Source organism: Grus americana, chromosome 2, assembly GCF_028858705.1.
Source record: "Grus americana isolate bGruAme1 chromosome 2, bGruAme1.mat, whole genome shotgun sequence".
In the NCBI taxonomy this organism is placed as follows: domain Eukaryota; kingdom Metazoa; phylum Chordata; class Aves; order Gruiformes; family Gruidae; genus Grus; species Grus americana.
The window spans coordinates 68,523,113-68,539,512 of NC_072853.1; the positions used below are offsets into that span (position 1 = coordinate 68,523,113).

At 37.5% G+C, this 16,400-nt stretch overlaps 1 protein-coding gene across 6 annotated transcripts in view; it reads left to right on the forward strand.

Moving 5' to 3' along the window:
• Nucleotides 1–16,400, forward strand: part of ANKS6 (ankyrin repeat and sterile alpha motif domain containing 6) — a 42,018-nt gene that overhangs the window by 11,487 nt on the left and 14,131 nt on the right. For all 6 annotated transcript variants that reach the window (XR_008575927.1, XR_008575925.1, XR_008575926.1 and 3 more), the window contains exons 4-11: nt 994–1,198; nt 4,268–4,374; nt 5,802–5,950; nt 8,519–8,729; nt 9,327–9,376; nt 10,334–10,537; nt 12,361–12,526; nt 13,212–13,381. Coding sequence is in view for 3 of the 6 variants with exons in the window: in XM_054817249.1 (XP_054673224.1) it covers nt 994–1,198; nt 4,268–4,374; nt 5,802–5,950; nt 8,519–8,729; nt 9,327–9,376; nt 10,334–10,537; nt 12,361–12,526; nt 13,212–13,381 (1,262 nt within the window). In the remaining 3 variants the exon portion in view is untranslated. The remainder of the gene's footprint in view (nt 1–993; nt 1,199–4,267; nt 4,375–5,801; nt 5,951–8,518; nt 8,730–9,326; nt 9,377–10,333; nt 10,538–12,360; nt 12,527–13,211; nt 13,382–16,400) is intronic.

A 16,400-nucleotide genomic window follows, 5' to 3' on the forward strand; every position in this document is an offset into this window, starting at 1 on the left:
TTTTTCCTCTTAGCTTCTCTTTTGCCTGCCATATGTCATCAAAAAAGTATGGGAGCAGGGTGAGCTTAAGCTCTTTGCTTAAGATGACCCTGACTCTCTCATACATTTTTAAATGTAGATATACAAGAATTCAGTGACTACCAGCCTCTTTATATGGAAACTTGAACGTTAGGTTCACTTTCAAAGAACTAGAAAGATGACAGGAATAATGCATTACTTTTGAGCAAGGAGTAGGGAAGTTTTGCATTGGAGATTTAGTTTAAATATTGGAGGCAGAATTAAAAAAAAAACTTTCAGAATATAATAAAGTTGAGCACTGGAATAGATTAATTCCTTGGGAGGTTGTGGAATTGTATCAGTAGAAGTTTTTAGAATCAGTGAACCTCTTAAAAGTAAGAGGAACTTATGGGTCAGTGTGACATAGGGCATTGTTCTATATGCTTAAGGTAAGGGATGGCCTCCATCACCTTTCAGAGTGCCTTTGTACCCACTCTCTTTGGTTCTAAAATTGCTGCTTGCTGTGATTTCAGCTTATGGAAATGCAACAGGGATCTTTGTCCTGCTGAAGGACAAATCATGATGTCTCAGCATCATCAGTTTTCCTTGCATGACGTCACCTTATGACAATTTAATAGAAATATTCCCTACTTGTGTCTTCACATGTGGGATGCACTGCAGTTTGTACAACCTTCATAGCTTAGTTGTTAATTACAGAAAATGGTTCCTGTAATGGCATTGTACTATAAGTGTACAGGTAGGGAAAATGAGGAAAAACAGTGCCTTGTGCTTATGCCACAATTTTATGTAGCCTGGGAAGAGCAAAGATCAGTCCAAATGCTTAGCTTTAGTGTTGCAGTTGCTCTAGTACTTTATTTTTTCTGTTTTGATTCCACTAAATGTAGACCAATGTCAGCAAGTCAAAATACATATGAATCCAGTGGCTCAGCAGTTCTCTGTTGCTCACGTAGATTATGTTTTATCACTGTTTTACAGGAAACTTTCAGCTGGTTAAAGAGATTGTTGATGAAGACTCAAGTCAGGTCAATATTACCAATGTTGATGGCGCATCTCCATTAATGATTGCAGCTGTAACTGGACAGCTGCCCCTTGTTCAGCTCCTCGTAGAGAAAAATGCTGATATTGACAAACAGGATAATGTTCATGGCTGGACAGCACTAATGCAGGCCACATACCACGGGTAAGATACATGCTCTCTTTAGGTCTAGCAGTAAAGTTTCATTCTTCTTGCATCCCAATAGAAAACAATCTTTTTAATACTGACTCTGGAAGCAGAGGGGTCTTACAAGAAATTGAGAGACTTGCAGCCTCAGTTTTCCATGGCTCTTGCACTGCCCCCAGCTTTTCAGAGCAGACCTGAATGCTGTTTGGATTTCAGAATGAGTGGCACATTTGGGAACTTGAATCTTGCTCAGTACATGCTGGGAACATGGTGCTCCAGGCAGGCACTAGGAACTTTAGCGCAGATTCCAAGTTCCATCCTTTGATGTTTTTTAGTGTTTTGTAAGATAGTATCACCCCCTGCCAGGGTTGTAGGCTTACACCAAGTTGGGAAGCTTCAAGGCAATCACCCTTTTATGTGCCATATTTTCCAATCTTACGTTCCCCTATTCATACTTTAGTTTTCATTGAGTTTTCTGAAATGCAACCACTGGAGAACTGATTGTCATTTCCTCTAAAGCTACCATATAAATGCAGTTAGGCATTTCAGAGTCAGACCCCAGAAACTGGCCTGGTACTTCACATGTACACTCTGTAGTATACTTGGCATTGCCTGAATACAGGATATTCAGTTTAGGAAGGTGAACTTTTCTCCATTGTTGTAGATGAGGCCCTCAGGAAGGTGAAGATTCACTTCACTGCCTGGTAATGCTGATATTAATTGTACAAATGCAGATATTCTGCTCCAGCTTTTATTTCTAGTCAGCAGATCCCATTGGACTATGAAAGTGCAACAAGGGGGAAAACAGGTCAGGTTGTCATTGCTTTGTGAAAATTTTCTGAAGTAGTTCCTGATACCTACATATGATGAGATTCTCTGCTTCCTCACCAACACAATACTGATAGTAGCAATAGGCATTTCACAGAAGTGCCTGAAGATGTTTTCTTCCCAGTGCGGCCATTTTGCTTATCAGCAGCCACCCCAGTGCCCAGCTGGAGCAGAAACAGCCAGCAGAAAGTGATGTGCAGGGCTACTGGCACGTCCCCTTGCTGGTACTCACTCACTCCTCTTGTCTGTGGAAGCGCAGAGCACAGCTGAGTGCTACGTGTGCTCAGATGCTGCCCTTTCAGTTTCCCGGAGGACTGTGTTATGAAAATTCCCCTCCCTATTACATGAATCAGTCTTTATAGTATGAGACTGTATTAACTTTGTTAATACAGTTGATGTTTGAGGTAGTGGAATTTTGCTGGAGGCTTTGGTATTGTTTTTGCTTAAGTAAAACAAACTAAAGGACACCTGCTCAGTGGAAGGACCAGAAGGACATCTCAGCCCTGGAAGTAAGGACTTGGCTGCTTGGAAGTTTAGAGCTGTCCATGAAGGCTAAAAGATATCCCTAGTCAACCAAGTTAACACCAGCATCATAGCCCTTCTAAGATGTCTTTGAAACCCTCTCAGTATTGTGTGGTGTCATTAGATAAGTAATGATAGCAAGGCTGACTCCAGACTGGATGAATAGAACAGCAGCCAGAATGCTGCAGAAATAGTTGCTCTGCGAAGTTTTACTATGATTAGTAATTGGTGGTGTAGGTGTTAGTGATTAGTCAAATTGTGTTGTACCTAAACGCTTGAAGGGTACAAGAACTCTGTGTAAAACCACGTTTGGGGTGCCCCAATTTGGCTGGGACTCCTCATCTGCGTGAAGAAATATTTACACTTGTAATTCTATACTTTGTGTCCTAACCTCTCTCCTTGGTCAGCATGAGCCAGTTGCAAATTTTCATAACAAACTGGAAATCTTTAGTGTCCACAGAGCCTCAGCTCACCCCTTCTCCCGAGCAACAGTGGTGTGAAGGGTCTCTGGTATGAAGGAGGGAGCAGGCAAGGTCTGTGTGAGCCAGGGGTACTAAAGGATTGTGTCTCTGTGTGCCCTCAAGATGCAGGACTGGAAAGCGGCGTGGGGGGATGTCACAGTTTTAAGGAAGAGAAGAAAAGTAATGGGAAGTATGCAGAGGAACTGTGGTGGGGATAAGCAGAATTTTGTTAGAAGAGGGAAGGAACCTTCCTGCTCCACTTTAGGTTGATTTTATCTGGAGTGAGTCCAGAAGTGAAAACTTCATCCGTACAATAAGAAAGCTTTGAAATGGAGTGGTCGAGAACTGTGTGTCAGCATCAGTATTAGAGTTTGCAGTCAGCTATTGCTACTTAAAACATTTTTGTTCTGTGTTGCTTATGCATGTCAAAGTTTGCTTTTATACAAGGTCACTCTCTGCTCAAGAGAAGTTTTGTATTAAATATATTTTCCCTAGCTTTGTTGTCTGTTTGCTTATTTTGTAGGCTGAATTACAGTATTGTTTTTAACTCACAAGGCAAGTCCTGCTTATTTATTCAGGTGTATGAGAGGGGCTAATAGGAATGGGAGGGTGAGTTCCTTTTATGCAACTAGCTTTTATGAGCTTTTGTTGAAGGTGTTTGTGTTGGTTATCATTTAATGCTGATTGGTTTTGCATTTTAAACACTTCAAGGAAGTGAAAATGTGCCTGCCTTCTCAATTATGTAATTTATATCTCTAAGTGAAGTACTGTTTGGAGTTTATAAATTATCTTCAGTCTGTTTGGCTTTCCTATATGCACTTTCTTACCCATTCTAAATACTGAGTTGTGTTAAGTATTAGTGATGGTGTATGATGACTATTGGACTGACCTTTGTCTTTCCATCTGCTTATTTGCCCTAGGCATTAATGGCCTTTCATTGGCAAGGTGTTTGGCAAAAAATTCCAGGCTCATTTCCAAACGGTCAGTTTAAGAAACTGACTATTCAGATTAGGTTTTTTAGGCTGACTTTCTACATGTTGATTAGTATAATTGATAGTGAGTAAATGGTGACTGCCAAAGGAATCATGGGAGCTTCTGAATAGTTTGTGAACAAATTTTATATTTGGTTAGCTATAGAAAAGGTAAAACTCTGATCTCTAATTGAGAAGCAATGGTATAAAAGGACGAAAATGAAGTATTACGGTTTGGGGTTTTTTCCTTTTTTTTCTTTTTTTTTTTTTTAATGTAAGCAATGCCTTTTTTTCTTCCCCTAAAGGAACAAAGATGTTGTGAAGTATTTGTTAAATCAAGGAGCTGACGTCAATCTTCGTGCAAAAAATGGATACACTGCTTTTGACCTGATAATGCTGCTGAATGATCCAGGTATACTATTTCAAAGAGCACTGAGGAAATGTACAACATAAACAGATAAACATCCCTTACAATCTAGAAAATACATTAAAGTTGCTAGGAAGTATTCTTTAGATCTGTGCTGGACTGGACCAAGAAAGGATGCCATGTGAAAATGGTGGGGTTTGAGTTAACTAGTTAGATGAGTGCATACATTTATAGGATAACAGATTTTGCACATTCCTCTTGCCTTTGTTTTTGAAGATGCTCCAAAGTGTGTTGTTTGTGCCACTAGAGCCAGTTCAGTGGCATGTGATTGTGATGACCCAGGTATTCTGTAGTGTCATTAGCACAGAGCTAGAAATTTCCACTTAGTAAACAGTAGTAAAGGGACAGGACAAAGAGAGTATAATCAGAACAAAACTAGTGAATTCCTGGCTGAACCTCTCACCAGGTCTGTACAGGCTGAGAATAAATCATACTTCAGGGTTCAGACTGTTTTTATGGGAGTATTTTAGAAAAAGGCAGCATGTTTTGGGGAAACTTCAATGAAACACATTTAGTTTTTGTTGTAGTTTGTTTAGCGTATGTGATTTGTTATTGTTAACCTTGCATGGTATCTGAATTGCTTTATCTGAAGCCAAAACCCACTACTTCTGATGGAATTAATGTTTGTTTTTTCTGTATTTACTCATTATGGTGTTTTTGGTCTCTAGCAGACACCTTTCCTTTGTTAAAAGTAGATCACTAATAGTATGAAATTTTAGAAAGTAAATACAGTGAATTTTTTTTTCTTGTAACTAACTTCTTGTAGGACAGGGTAGTTTGTCTTGTTACCTGTTCAGCAAGAGGAATATATAGGTCAGTTCCTTCTGAAAAGCTTTCCTGGCTTCTGCATAAAATACAGATTTACAGAACATTTTTTTTGCTTTCCTGTCCCCATCTCATACTTGTTCTTTTTTCTTCCTCTTCCTTTCTTTTTTTCTTACTTTTTTTGTCCACTTTTTTTCTTACTGTGTCTTTTCAGTCCCTTCATTGTCCAGGCTGAACATCTCCTTTCTCTTTGGGATTTAATTTCAAGCTTCTTTTCTGCAACCTACGCTTGAAGAAAGAATACTCATTTTTCTCTACTCTCTTCTGTGTCAGGTGAGAAAAGGGAGCATCGCAATATTGTTCTTCTACAAAATGTGAGAGGAGGCAGTTCAGGTCTCATATGACTGATTCTGACTGCATAGCATGCTTACTTATATTAATAAATAACTTTAAACTGCAGCCTACTGTGTGGGGAGAAAGGGTGGAAAACAGGCCAAGAAAGAAAGTTTGGGGGATTCATCTGCTTTGTTTTTGAAAGGTAGATCAATTACTACTCATACGGGACTTATAGGGAAAGTGTCAGCCTATCAGTCGTAATTTGGGAAAGCAAAACAGACTAAACAGTATCTTAATTTGTTTTCTTTTAGACACAGAGCTTGTACGGTTACTGGCATCAGCATGCATGCAAGTAGACAAAGACAAGAATAAACCGAACAACAGATCATCTTTGCCTTGTTCCAGAAGTAGGCAATCCTTAAATGTCCCAATGTTACCAGATGACAAAGGAGGTCTAAAGGTAAGTATATTCACTCTTAATAAATAACCAATATATTGTTTCTTGTAATGTATGAAGCAGACAAAGTCATTCCTAAGAAGTACTTCAGATCTAATACGTAACTGGGTTTTTTGGGGGGGTGATGGTTCTTAATTCCTCGTTGACAGTGCTTCCTGTTTTTATGAAATGTAGCATGTGTTCAGCTTTCTTTTTATCAGATGGCAAAGCAAAGGGAAGACTTCTAAGGAAGAGTTTGCGTCAAAGCATTTCAGTGCCTACAAATAGATCTCATAATTAAGTACTGGAAGGTACCATGTTCATAAGTTTGGAACTGAATTTTGATTATGATCTTAATTTTAAATCTGCCTTTAAAATCCAAATGTACTCCAATTTTAGTAGACTGTTCTTATGCTCCTGGCTACTTTTTTCCCTTTGAAATTGGAGTGGATGTTTTACGGGTATTTGTTTTTTCAATTACGTCCTTTCCAGTTAAGTTTTTTTGCCAGTAAATTTTCAGATTTTCCTCTTTGGGGTAAGGGTGATTATGTATTTGCCATTTGCCTGATTTCTGCAACTTCTTCCATCCTCTTAACTTATCTTGAAGATAATCAGTATTTGTTCAGAAGTTGTGTTGTCTGTAATTACTCTAGCGTAATTTTAATCAGTCTTGTCTGGTTTTAATTCATGTAAGCTTATTTAAATGTTCTTAGTCTGTTAAGCAGATGCACATATATTCCTACCTTCCTCCTGTTAACAGTATTCATACTAAAATATCTGATTACAAATAGGCTGCTTTTGAATTTTTAAAAAAACAAACCCTTTTCTGTGCCTCCTGTTTGATCAATTCTGTGATTAACTTGTAGACTTTTTATTTTGTTGTGTGTTTCATTTATTTGTAATTTATGCCTAATACAGGCCCTTGTTCCTTTACCTACTGATTATGTCGTGGATAACCGTGATCTCATTCTTTACCCCTTTCACACAGGAACTGTTAACAACTTTGTTTCTCACCGTTTTGTGGACTTGAAAATGAAGTTGTGCCTTTTCCATATGCAAAAATTCTATTTCCTCTCTTTTCTTCCTGCGTGTGCTTCTTCAGCAAGTTATACTCTCAATGTCAATATTAGAGCAGTGTGAATTATCACATTTTGGGTTAGCCTGTGGTGTGAGCATGTGTTAATGAAGCAGAAGCACTGTGAAGAAGAGTAACACGGATGATAGGAACTTAGAAGTGATCTTTTTGTTCACTGTAGCTAGCTTGCTCCTGTAGCAAACAAACCGCGTTGTGCAAGCAGTCTCTTTTGTAAGCTCATTGTACTCTGAGTTAAAACTAGGTGGATTTTTTTGCCCTTTCAGTTCCTTTTGGAAGGTGACTCAGTGCTGAACTGTGTGGGTTTTAGTGCATTCTTGGAACTATTTGTCTCTCTTGCCTTTTTCCATCAGGTCTTTGTTGCTGAAAGTAATGTAAATCTTTATTAGTTATGGCTCCAAAGAGATACAGAGGTCTGAAACTCTATCCATTACTAATGCTCTGTGCAAATTTAAAATCTTTTTAATGATCATCTGCTAGAAGGATTGATTTACAGGGAAGAAGTTTACAGTTTATATTACTTAGTTCTACTATATGACAGTTGGGAAGACATATATCAGTAAGCAGTTTAAAAATATTAAATGCCAAGGAGAGAGGGGAATATGTATGGTGAGAAGGAATGGCTAATGATAAAGAGTAAACTAGGAAAGTGTGTTATCTGGATTGGATATCATGTAAAGCTGCCTTGATGAAGTATCATCACTTTTACATGACTTTATTGGGTTTTTTAAAAAGTGTTCCAGAAAGGGAGGAAGAAGCTTTACTAAGAAATAATCAGAAGATTTTTATAATCTGACTGACGTACCTGCAAGCCACATAATCTTTAATACAGATTGCATACATCTTTTTAATATAGCCCATAGGTCTGGTATAGTCTAGAGAAATGTCCCGCTAAATACTTGAAGCATCTCACACTGCCTGTAAAAATGTATAAGTCTGTAAGTATTTGGATAAATTTTGAGCAAAGATGGTCCTCTCGTGTAACAGTCTCCATATACGTGACACTCGTATGCATGGAGGTTGTAGGTGCAGTAGTCCTAAGGTTTGTGGTGGTTTTATGCAGATTGGATAAACGTCTATGCATGCCTCTAAAAAGCAGAAAATATACATGCCAGTTCATTGATGCCAGAGAGTTTAAGAATGGATGGTGAAATGGGAAGTTAATGGGAAGATTAAATATTTGCCATGTAGCTGTAAAAATTTCCTATTCAAATTACCCTAATACCTTTACCTACCTTGTCTTTCCAGATAGTGTGGAAAAACATTGTAAGGCATTTGCCAGATGAAAAATAACGAAAGAGATGAATCTTATACATACAAATTATGGTGAAGGATTCTGTTGATAATTGCAAACCACTTTAACATTGCTTTTGTAGTTTATCTCAAAAACTTCTTGACACATTTATCACTGCAGTGAGGATTACTTAATTGTACATTTCTTTTCCTCTTTTTTTTTCTTTTAGTTGGAACTAAATTGTTGTGTCTTCTTATCAATCTAGTCCTGGTGGAGCAGGATGTCCAATCGATTCCGCAAGCTGAAGTTGACTCAGACATTGCGCCATGGATTTCCTTTCAATCAGTTTGTGCCTTTTCCTGATGAGCCTGAACCATCATTAAATTCCACCATAAAAGCAGTTTCCCAGAATGATGCAGACACCTTTGGAAACCCTGACGCTGCTACAGCTTGGATCACAAACAACAAAGCTAGTGGTAAAGCCAGAGTTGTCTTATGGGAAGTGAGCTCTCGTGGGATAGTCAAGATGATACTATTTCTAATTTATTTAGTTTTTATTTAGCTTAATATAACTGAAAAGACATGTAATGTATTTGTAGTACATAAAAAGAGAGATGTTTGTACTCCTGACTGATGATCACGCTGATCATTTAAGCAGGAAAATGCTGATATAACAATGTTACTGTTCTGTAGCAAGCACCATTAAATTGGGCAGTAGAGACAGGTCACTCAAAAGTTGTTAGTATCTTTGATAAACTAATTTGTGTAATGAAAACCAATTTGTTTAAGCAAATAAATAAGTAATTCTGAGAAGAAAGAGAGATTGGAAAAGCCCCAATCGTAAAGCACTTTACTGAAATTGTACAGCTCTCCATGCAAAACCCCCACAGTCTGTGATGTGAAATAAGACTGTTGGCTTAATTTTAATTTAGGTATATGACAGTATCACTAGAAATCTTGGTTATGTGTGCTTAGTGAGGATAAAGCTGTTGAATGTTTGAAAACAGTAAGCTATCCTTAAGAACAAAAGTGGGAGCGTGTAAACAATAAAAGGTCATTTATATGTTTTTCAGGTGGAAACACTGCAAAAGGAGAAAAGGATGATGAATTACTGACCACCATGGTATGTCGCAGTTGTTTTGGTATGTTCAGCCCAATTCAGAAGGTCATGCAGCTCCCATCATTTTTATTTGATTTTACCTCCTATCCAAGTCACCATTACAAAGAGAACTATCATGTCTTGATAGTCACTAGACAGGAACTGACAGGCTGTGATACATCAGTAGTTCTTAAACTATGAAGTACTACAAGTAATATGGTATGGAAAATGTTGATAAGTACTGACTTTTTTTCAGGCGTTACCCATACCTTTGTTTGATCAGCAATGAATTAGTAAAATAGATGGAACAGCTGATTACTTGTGGACAAGCAGTATGCTGTGAGGAAAACATGGATGGAACATGGTACAGTGTGAAAGCGAGAAATTACTAGTAGAGGGAATCATTAAATACTTCGTTCAGGATGTTTATTTGTATCATTCTTTTTCTTCTTTTGTTATGCTGTAGCTTTGAATTCCCCTACAGCTTATTCCCTGGAGATGTCATTAAATTTGGCTGGTTATCCTTTATGTTCTTTTTTAAGAAGATTGAGTAACTTCTGATGTGACTGACAAAACTCCAGGGAGTCAAATCAGGGAATCAATCCAGGGAGTCAAATCAGTTGTGGTGGTTTTGTCTCTTTCTGGAGAACACGTACATTCCTATTAAAATCAATTTGAAGCAATATTCAGCCCAATAAAAGAAGAGACAGTTTCTGCCACTTAATGAACTATATTCATTGTATTAAATCAATGAGCATACTGATGCGTGCCAGAATGTCCATTGGATTCTGTTATTATGTATTGTACATCTTGACAAATACTACTTTTGTGTCTTGTTTCCATTTTATTTTGTTTAAAAGTGCATTTGTCTCCATCTTTTTGTTTAATTTACAATATTGAAACTACATCATCAGCTCCTCGTCATCGTTCTTAAGAAGAAGCTGTTTTCTTTTTTCCCCTTTCATTGTTTCCCTCTGTCAGTTGAGAAGTAGTGCTCCATTTACCAGGCTGCCCAGCGATAAACTGAAAGCAGTGATACCACCGTTCTTGCCGCCCTCAAGTTTTGAGCTTTGGAATTCTGACCGAACGCGAATCAGCAAAGATGGCAAAGCTGAACAGATGAGAACTGCCTGGCCACAGAGAGCGATCAAGCACGATTTTAACAGCAGTGGGAACTCTGATATAGTAAGCAAACAAAATGTGTATGAAAATACTGTGTTATGCCCAGGCCATGCTGACTGGTGAGCCACACTGTTTTTCTCATTAGAAATTACTTTAAACCCGCTGTCTCAGTAATGGCTTGTCCTTTTAAGCTCTGCTGTTTAGGAAGAGTAGATATCTCTATGAAAAGAAGATAAATGGAACAAATGTTTAGTATGAAATGAAACGACTTGTTTGCTGTTAACCAGAACAAAGTCTAGCCTAAATTCTAATGAATTTGCTGCAAACTGTTACAGTGGCTGTTGGTTCCACCCATACATTTTAGTTGCCAAATGAGGTACAGTTATTGGAGTGTGGCGGAAGCTGCTCTGGTTTGGAAGAAGACTAGGGGCAGAAGGAAACAATGAAAGTTTCTCAATATTTAAGAGCTGGGAGAGAGGGAGGAAGAAAATATCAGAGACACACAAATACACAGAACATTCTGAAATATTAGTGATAGATAAAATTGTAGCAATTAGTGATCAAGTGGGCTTGAAGGCATACAGCCTTAAAGTGTAGTACTGTAAAAAGGGAAAAGGTCTGAATAAGTTCTGTTTTATTATAGAAGGAGCTTGCCTGATTTTACAATGGTTTCAGTGAAAACGCAAAACAAAAGGAAAATAGCTTGTTTGTCTTGAGAAAGGAAGCAAAACCACGTCAACAACCTTTGCTTTCGTAGTTAGTAGGAGAAAATGGAGAATTGCTTACTCCCCTGACTTTAGAATCTAATAGCCAAATGTAAAGAAGAGTTTATTTTACTAGTCCAGAACTATATTTTTTTTCAGTTCTAAAAATGGGACAATGAAGACATTTTAGGAGGAATTTCTTCTGTCTTCTTTTTTTTAAGTGAAAGTTAGTTTAATATCAGTGAGGTGATTTAGGTGGAGTAAGGTCGAGTATTAGAAGGGAAGTGATAGATCACAGGAGGGTAAAAGTTTGTTCATCATCCTAAAAAAGATGATTGTAATACCATAAGTGGATAATTGGCACCTGTATATAAAGTAAGGAGCAGGGGAAGTAGGGGACAACTAGCCATTGATCCTTCTGTGGGGAAAGAAGGGTTTGCTAAGGGAATAAGGAAAAGGAGAGAAACCCAGTAAGTCAGAGTTGGATGAAGTGGTTTGAGCAACAGGATAAGAAACATGAAGAAGCTGAGCTGCAAGAGCCATATATCAGATGGTTGGCAGTGGCCAGTGGTGTAAAAGCAAAAGAATTGAAGGAGGATGTGGATGTGGCTGAGGATTTGGCTAGCATATAGCTAGATCATTAGTGCCTCAGCTAACAGTCAATAAAATGATGCAGGTAGATGTTTAGATTGAAGGGGATATGAAAATGCCACTGGAGGAGAGAAAGTTCATGTCACTTGTTGCAGCTTAGTTAGTAAGAAACAGGGATATGATGGCTGAGAAGTAGGTGGTAGCTGTTTAGTAAGATGGAAGAGACAAAACCAGGATTCTGCAGGAAAGAAGTTTCACATGTTTATTAATTTTTTTTCCCCTGCTGCTTGTGCTATTGTATATATCATATCTCAGGTGCATTGTATATGCTCATTTTGTGTTGGCCAAAGGTTAAGGAGAATTAATGATTTTATTATGGTGTCATTTATTTTGTTGAAAATGTATATATTCAATATATATATTTATTTAAATATATATCGCCTATATTTGTATATGTAAAATAAGATTATTTCTGATACCCCTTTTGTTCTTCAGTGGAAGTTTCAGAACTTAAGATACACAAAATAGCAGTTGAAGTTTGCTCTTTGTTTTACTCAAATAAGAAAGATTAAAATTATTTTTGTTTTCCAGGCATCTGTTAGCAAAGGTACTAGACCAGTCAAATTACCAGCATTTGCAAGAAGACCCGCATCTCCTTCAAATTCCAACAATTTTAACCATTCTCCCCATTCTTCTGGTGGATCCAATAACATTGCAGGAATTAACAGGCATGGAGGAGAACTGCATAACAGATCAGGTACCATGCTGCTTTTATTTTTAATAAGTAATTTGAATCTGGTTCAGCTAAGAAATCAGTGTTTGTGATGGTGATAGAAGATATTAAACCTTTTCTGAGGGCTCCCACTGCTGTATAAGCAAAACTTATATAAATTTTGTTGGAACAGGATTGGACTTTGGACCTACATAAGGGAACAAAAACCTCGTATCTTTTGTAGAAGTCTCATAGGTTAGCCCCTGTCTCAGAAAAAACGTGTTGATTTTATTGAGTCCACCCACGATGGATCAGGTGGATGCTTGTTCATTGCAACATACATTTCATATAGCTGTCTCTCTTTCTTACCCATATTGTTTGCTTTTTGTTTAAAATAAAAATCAGTTTTCAGTTAAAAACAGCTGCAAGCATTCTATCTGGCAGCTGTAAAGACAATATGGTGAAGCAGCTCATGAAACCTATATGCAAAGAGTGTGAAAGTCAGCTCTGTGTGTCTAGACAAGGCTGGCTTCTCTCTCCTCCTGCAGTTGATTTTTGTTCCCTTTCCTGGAAGCTGCCGGACAGGTTCAAACCTTAACGATTCTCTCCCTTACTTCATCCAGTCAGTTTTTAAAAGAAAGTGAATGGTGGAGAGAGGTGAATTGAGAATTGACAAATATTTTAAAATAATGGTTTCCTTGACTCTGTTTTCATTTTATTTTTTTCTTAGGTGGCAGTGCAGATAATGTTTTGTCTCAGATTGCAGCCCAAAGAAGAAAAGCAGCAGGCTTACCTGAACAGAAACCCAGCCAACAGCATAGTCCAGTCCAGTCAACTCCTTCATCCACCTTGTCTGATTTGCAGTGTGCTCAAATTGTTGGCAACGGACATGTTGTAAAGGTACAGAGAAATGTAAATTTTTATATTTCAAAATTGGCTGATATTAATAGGTCATGTCTCAGTTATGGATGATAGATAAATATAACTGCGTGACATTGCACAGCCTAAAATGAATGAACTCCTGTAACATTACTGGAAACTTTTCAGCTCCACAAACCTTCCTTGTCTACAAGTCTACAGAAGATCAGATCTAATAATAAAACATAATTTCACTTTATTACTAATTTCACTCTATTTTAAAACCTGTAAATGTAGTACTTGATCTTAGGGTAGATCTGTACTGTTATTTTAACTTCTCATTATTTATTTCTATGGTCTTGATTGAGTCCAGTGTTTTATGTAAGTATTCCTGGGCTTTACTCTGAAGTGGTATAGCTAGTTTCCCACCAAAAGCACAACCTGAGTGCAGAACATGAAATAATTTGTACCAGGATCTACCCACCACAACAGTATAAGTGTATCCAGTCTGCTTCACAAGGTGTTATTTTTTAAACAGTATGAACATTCAGTTGTCACCAAAGTCAGGTTATGCTCCTGAGTGCAGGCCATATTATCTGCGCTGAGTTTACCTATCAATTTCCTGAAATAGCTTTGCCCTCATGATATGCCCATTTTTGTACATGTACTTTGAAGTTAACAACTGCTTTGTATACATTTTTTAAGGATTAAGATTTTAAATCTTCAAAATCTGCAGAGAGACAAGTTAGAAAACACCATCATAAAGGAAGATGTGATACACTGTTGTGAAACGTATGGGTTTATTCACACAGGGAAACATTACATTTTGGAGAGCAAGAGAAAGAGCGCACGTAATTTGGGGTTTTAGTTCTAATGTCTGGTATTCTGAAAATGTTAGAATACATGACCAAGAGCAAAATTTCTTAACTTTTTGCTTGTGTAATCTCCAAACAGCTCGTTTTGCTTTGTTTTGTTTTCTTTGCGTCTTTTAATGAGATTCTTCTTGAAGGTTTGCCTGAAAGAACAAAAATGGCCATGGTATAAAATTACTACATTAGGTATGTTGTTCTGTGTTGTCTTATATGGCAACAGTAAGCAATATGTATATTTCATCAGTAAATATCAATGATAAATGAAGTTCCAAAGTTCTTTGGTGATTTAATTGATATTTCTGGAGGACAAAAATCAGGAAAAGAAAAGCGTGCAACTACCAATGCCAAAACAGTTTCTATGAACAATCACTTTGATCTATCAGTCCTGATTCTGAAGGGACTATTGGTTGCTTTTCAAAGATGAGATTGGGAGCTAAAATTTATAACTCTGCTGGACCCCCAAAAACTATGAACTCATGCTGGTTCTTTGGCACATGATAACCTTTCCTCCCTTTCTACCCCACGTAACTGCTCCCCAAGTTATAAATGATCTGTCTCTTTCTTTCCTGTAGACAAAGCCACTTTATTATCCTCTTCCCTCATTAAAATCTCCTTTACGGAACAGCTACCAAATGCTTTTTCTTTCAGAGGTGGTCTGACCAATATATTTCTAATTAAACTCTCAGCAGTTCCTCTCAGCTTGTTTTTATCTTGGAAATAATTTCAGAAGAGCTGTTTGCGTGCCCCCAAAAAATCTTACCTTTCTCCAGTTATTTTAGTTAGCCTATTAAGAGATAATACGTGTGCCTGTGAGCTTTGGCCTGCAGATCCTGGGGCCTGTTGCTACAACAGTGCTGCCACTAAGAATAATTAACTACTATTCCCACTCACAGTGGAAGACATTAGGGGATAAAGAAGTAGTGAGGTGCAACACCCTGCAGATCATCTTCGGGGAAGGCAGTTCATCATACTGTTGAAAAGGTTTTTAAATAGAAATGATGCCAGTGTGTTGGAAAGGCAACAACTCTTTCAGTGATGCTTGCATAGATGTCGTGATGAATTTCAGTCTATTCACCAATAACAAACCATGTAATCAGCATGGATCTTGCTATAGATGTTCACCTGTCTCATGTCTGAGGTGATTTTTGGGACATCAGTGTCTGTTGGGAGTACACAAGTGCAAGCCTTAAAGAAAGGAAAAGAAAATACCAGTTTGCAGGGTGATGTAATTTAAATAAAAGCAGACAGAGTGCTAGAGAGGGAAAACCATTCTGGAACACAAATTGCCAATAACAGAACACAGGGAAATTTGGGAATGTAGTTAGGGGCAAAACATTGAAAAGAGTTCATGATGCTCTTCAGAGACCTCTCAAATCTGTATCATGCTGCATTACTTCTGGTCAGGTTGGATGCAGGGCTAAGGAGGTAGTACATTCTGGCATAGGATAGAGTAATGGAAGAATGTTACCACTGAAATCAGTTTTATCTTTTAAATTTGCATGTCTTTCATTAACTAGAAAAGTTCTGTTTATGCTGTAGCACAGAGGCAAAATTGTAGAGAGGCAGGAACCACTGTCATTCTCCCTTCTTGCCTTGTTACCCAACGCCTTTTTTCTTATGTTTGTCTTGTAACAGCCTGACTGACAAAAGGTATTTTAAGTTAAACTCTGAATTCAGGAATCCAGGACAAAATCACCTAGGCTTCTTTTTAGGTCATATAATGCAAACATTGAAATGTGTGAAGTGATAGGTAGATTGAGGAATTTAGGAGATGAGGTATATTAACTTGTTTTGGAAAAGACTGATACACATACATATCCTTATTCCTCATTTGGAAGTCATCTATTTTCCTGTTTTCCATGCCTCAAAATGTATTAAATATTTGCAAAATATCTAATAAATTTGAAATAATTTGACTCAGGTAATAACAAGTATAAGGGTTGACTGGAAACTTTCATTCCAGTGAAATGCACCTGAAACTTAGATTATGCTTGCTGCATATTTCTGGTTAATCCAGCATGAAGTGCTACTTTAAATTAGCATCTGATATATTTGGAAAAGCTTTAATTGAGGCTTTATTTATTTAATTAAATCTCTGAGTGAAAAAGACCTATTTTCAGAGTCAAAATAATTTCACCTTTTCTAAAAGGAATAATTGTAGTGCTTGTATATAGTATTGCTTTATAAGA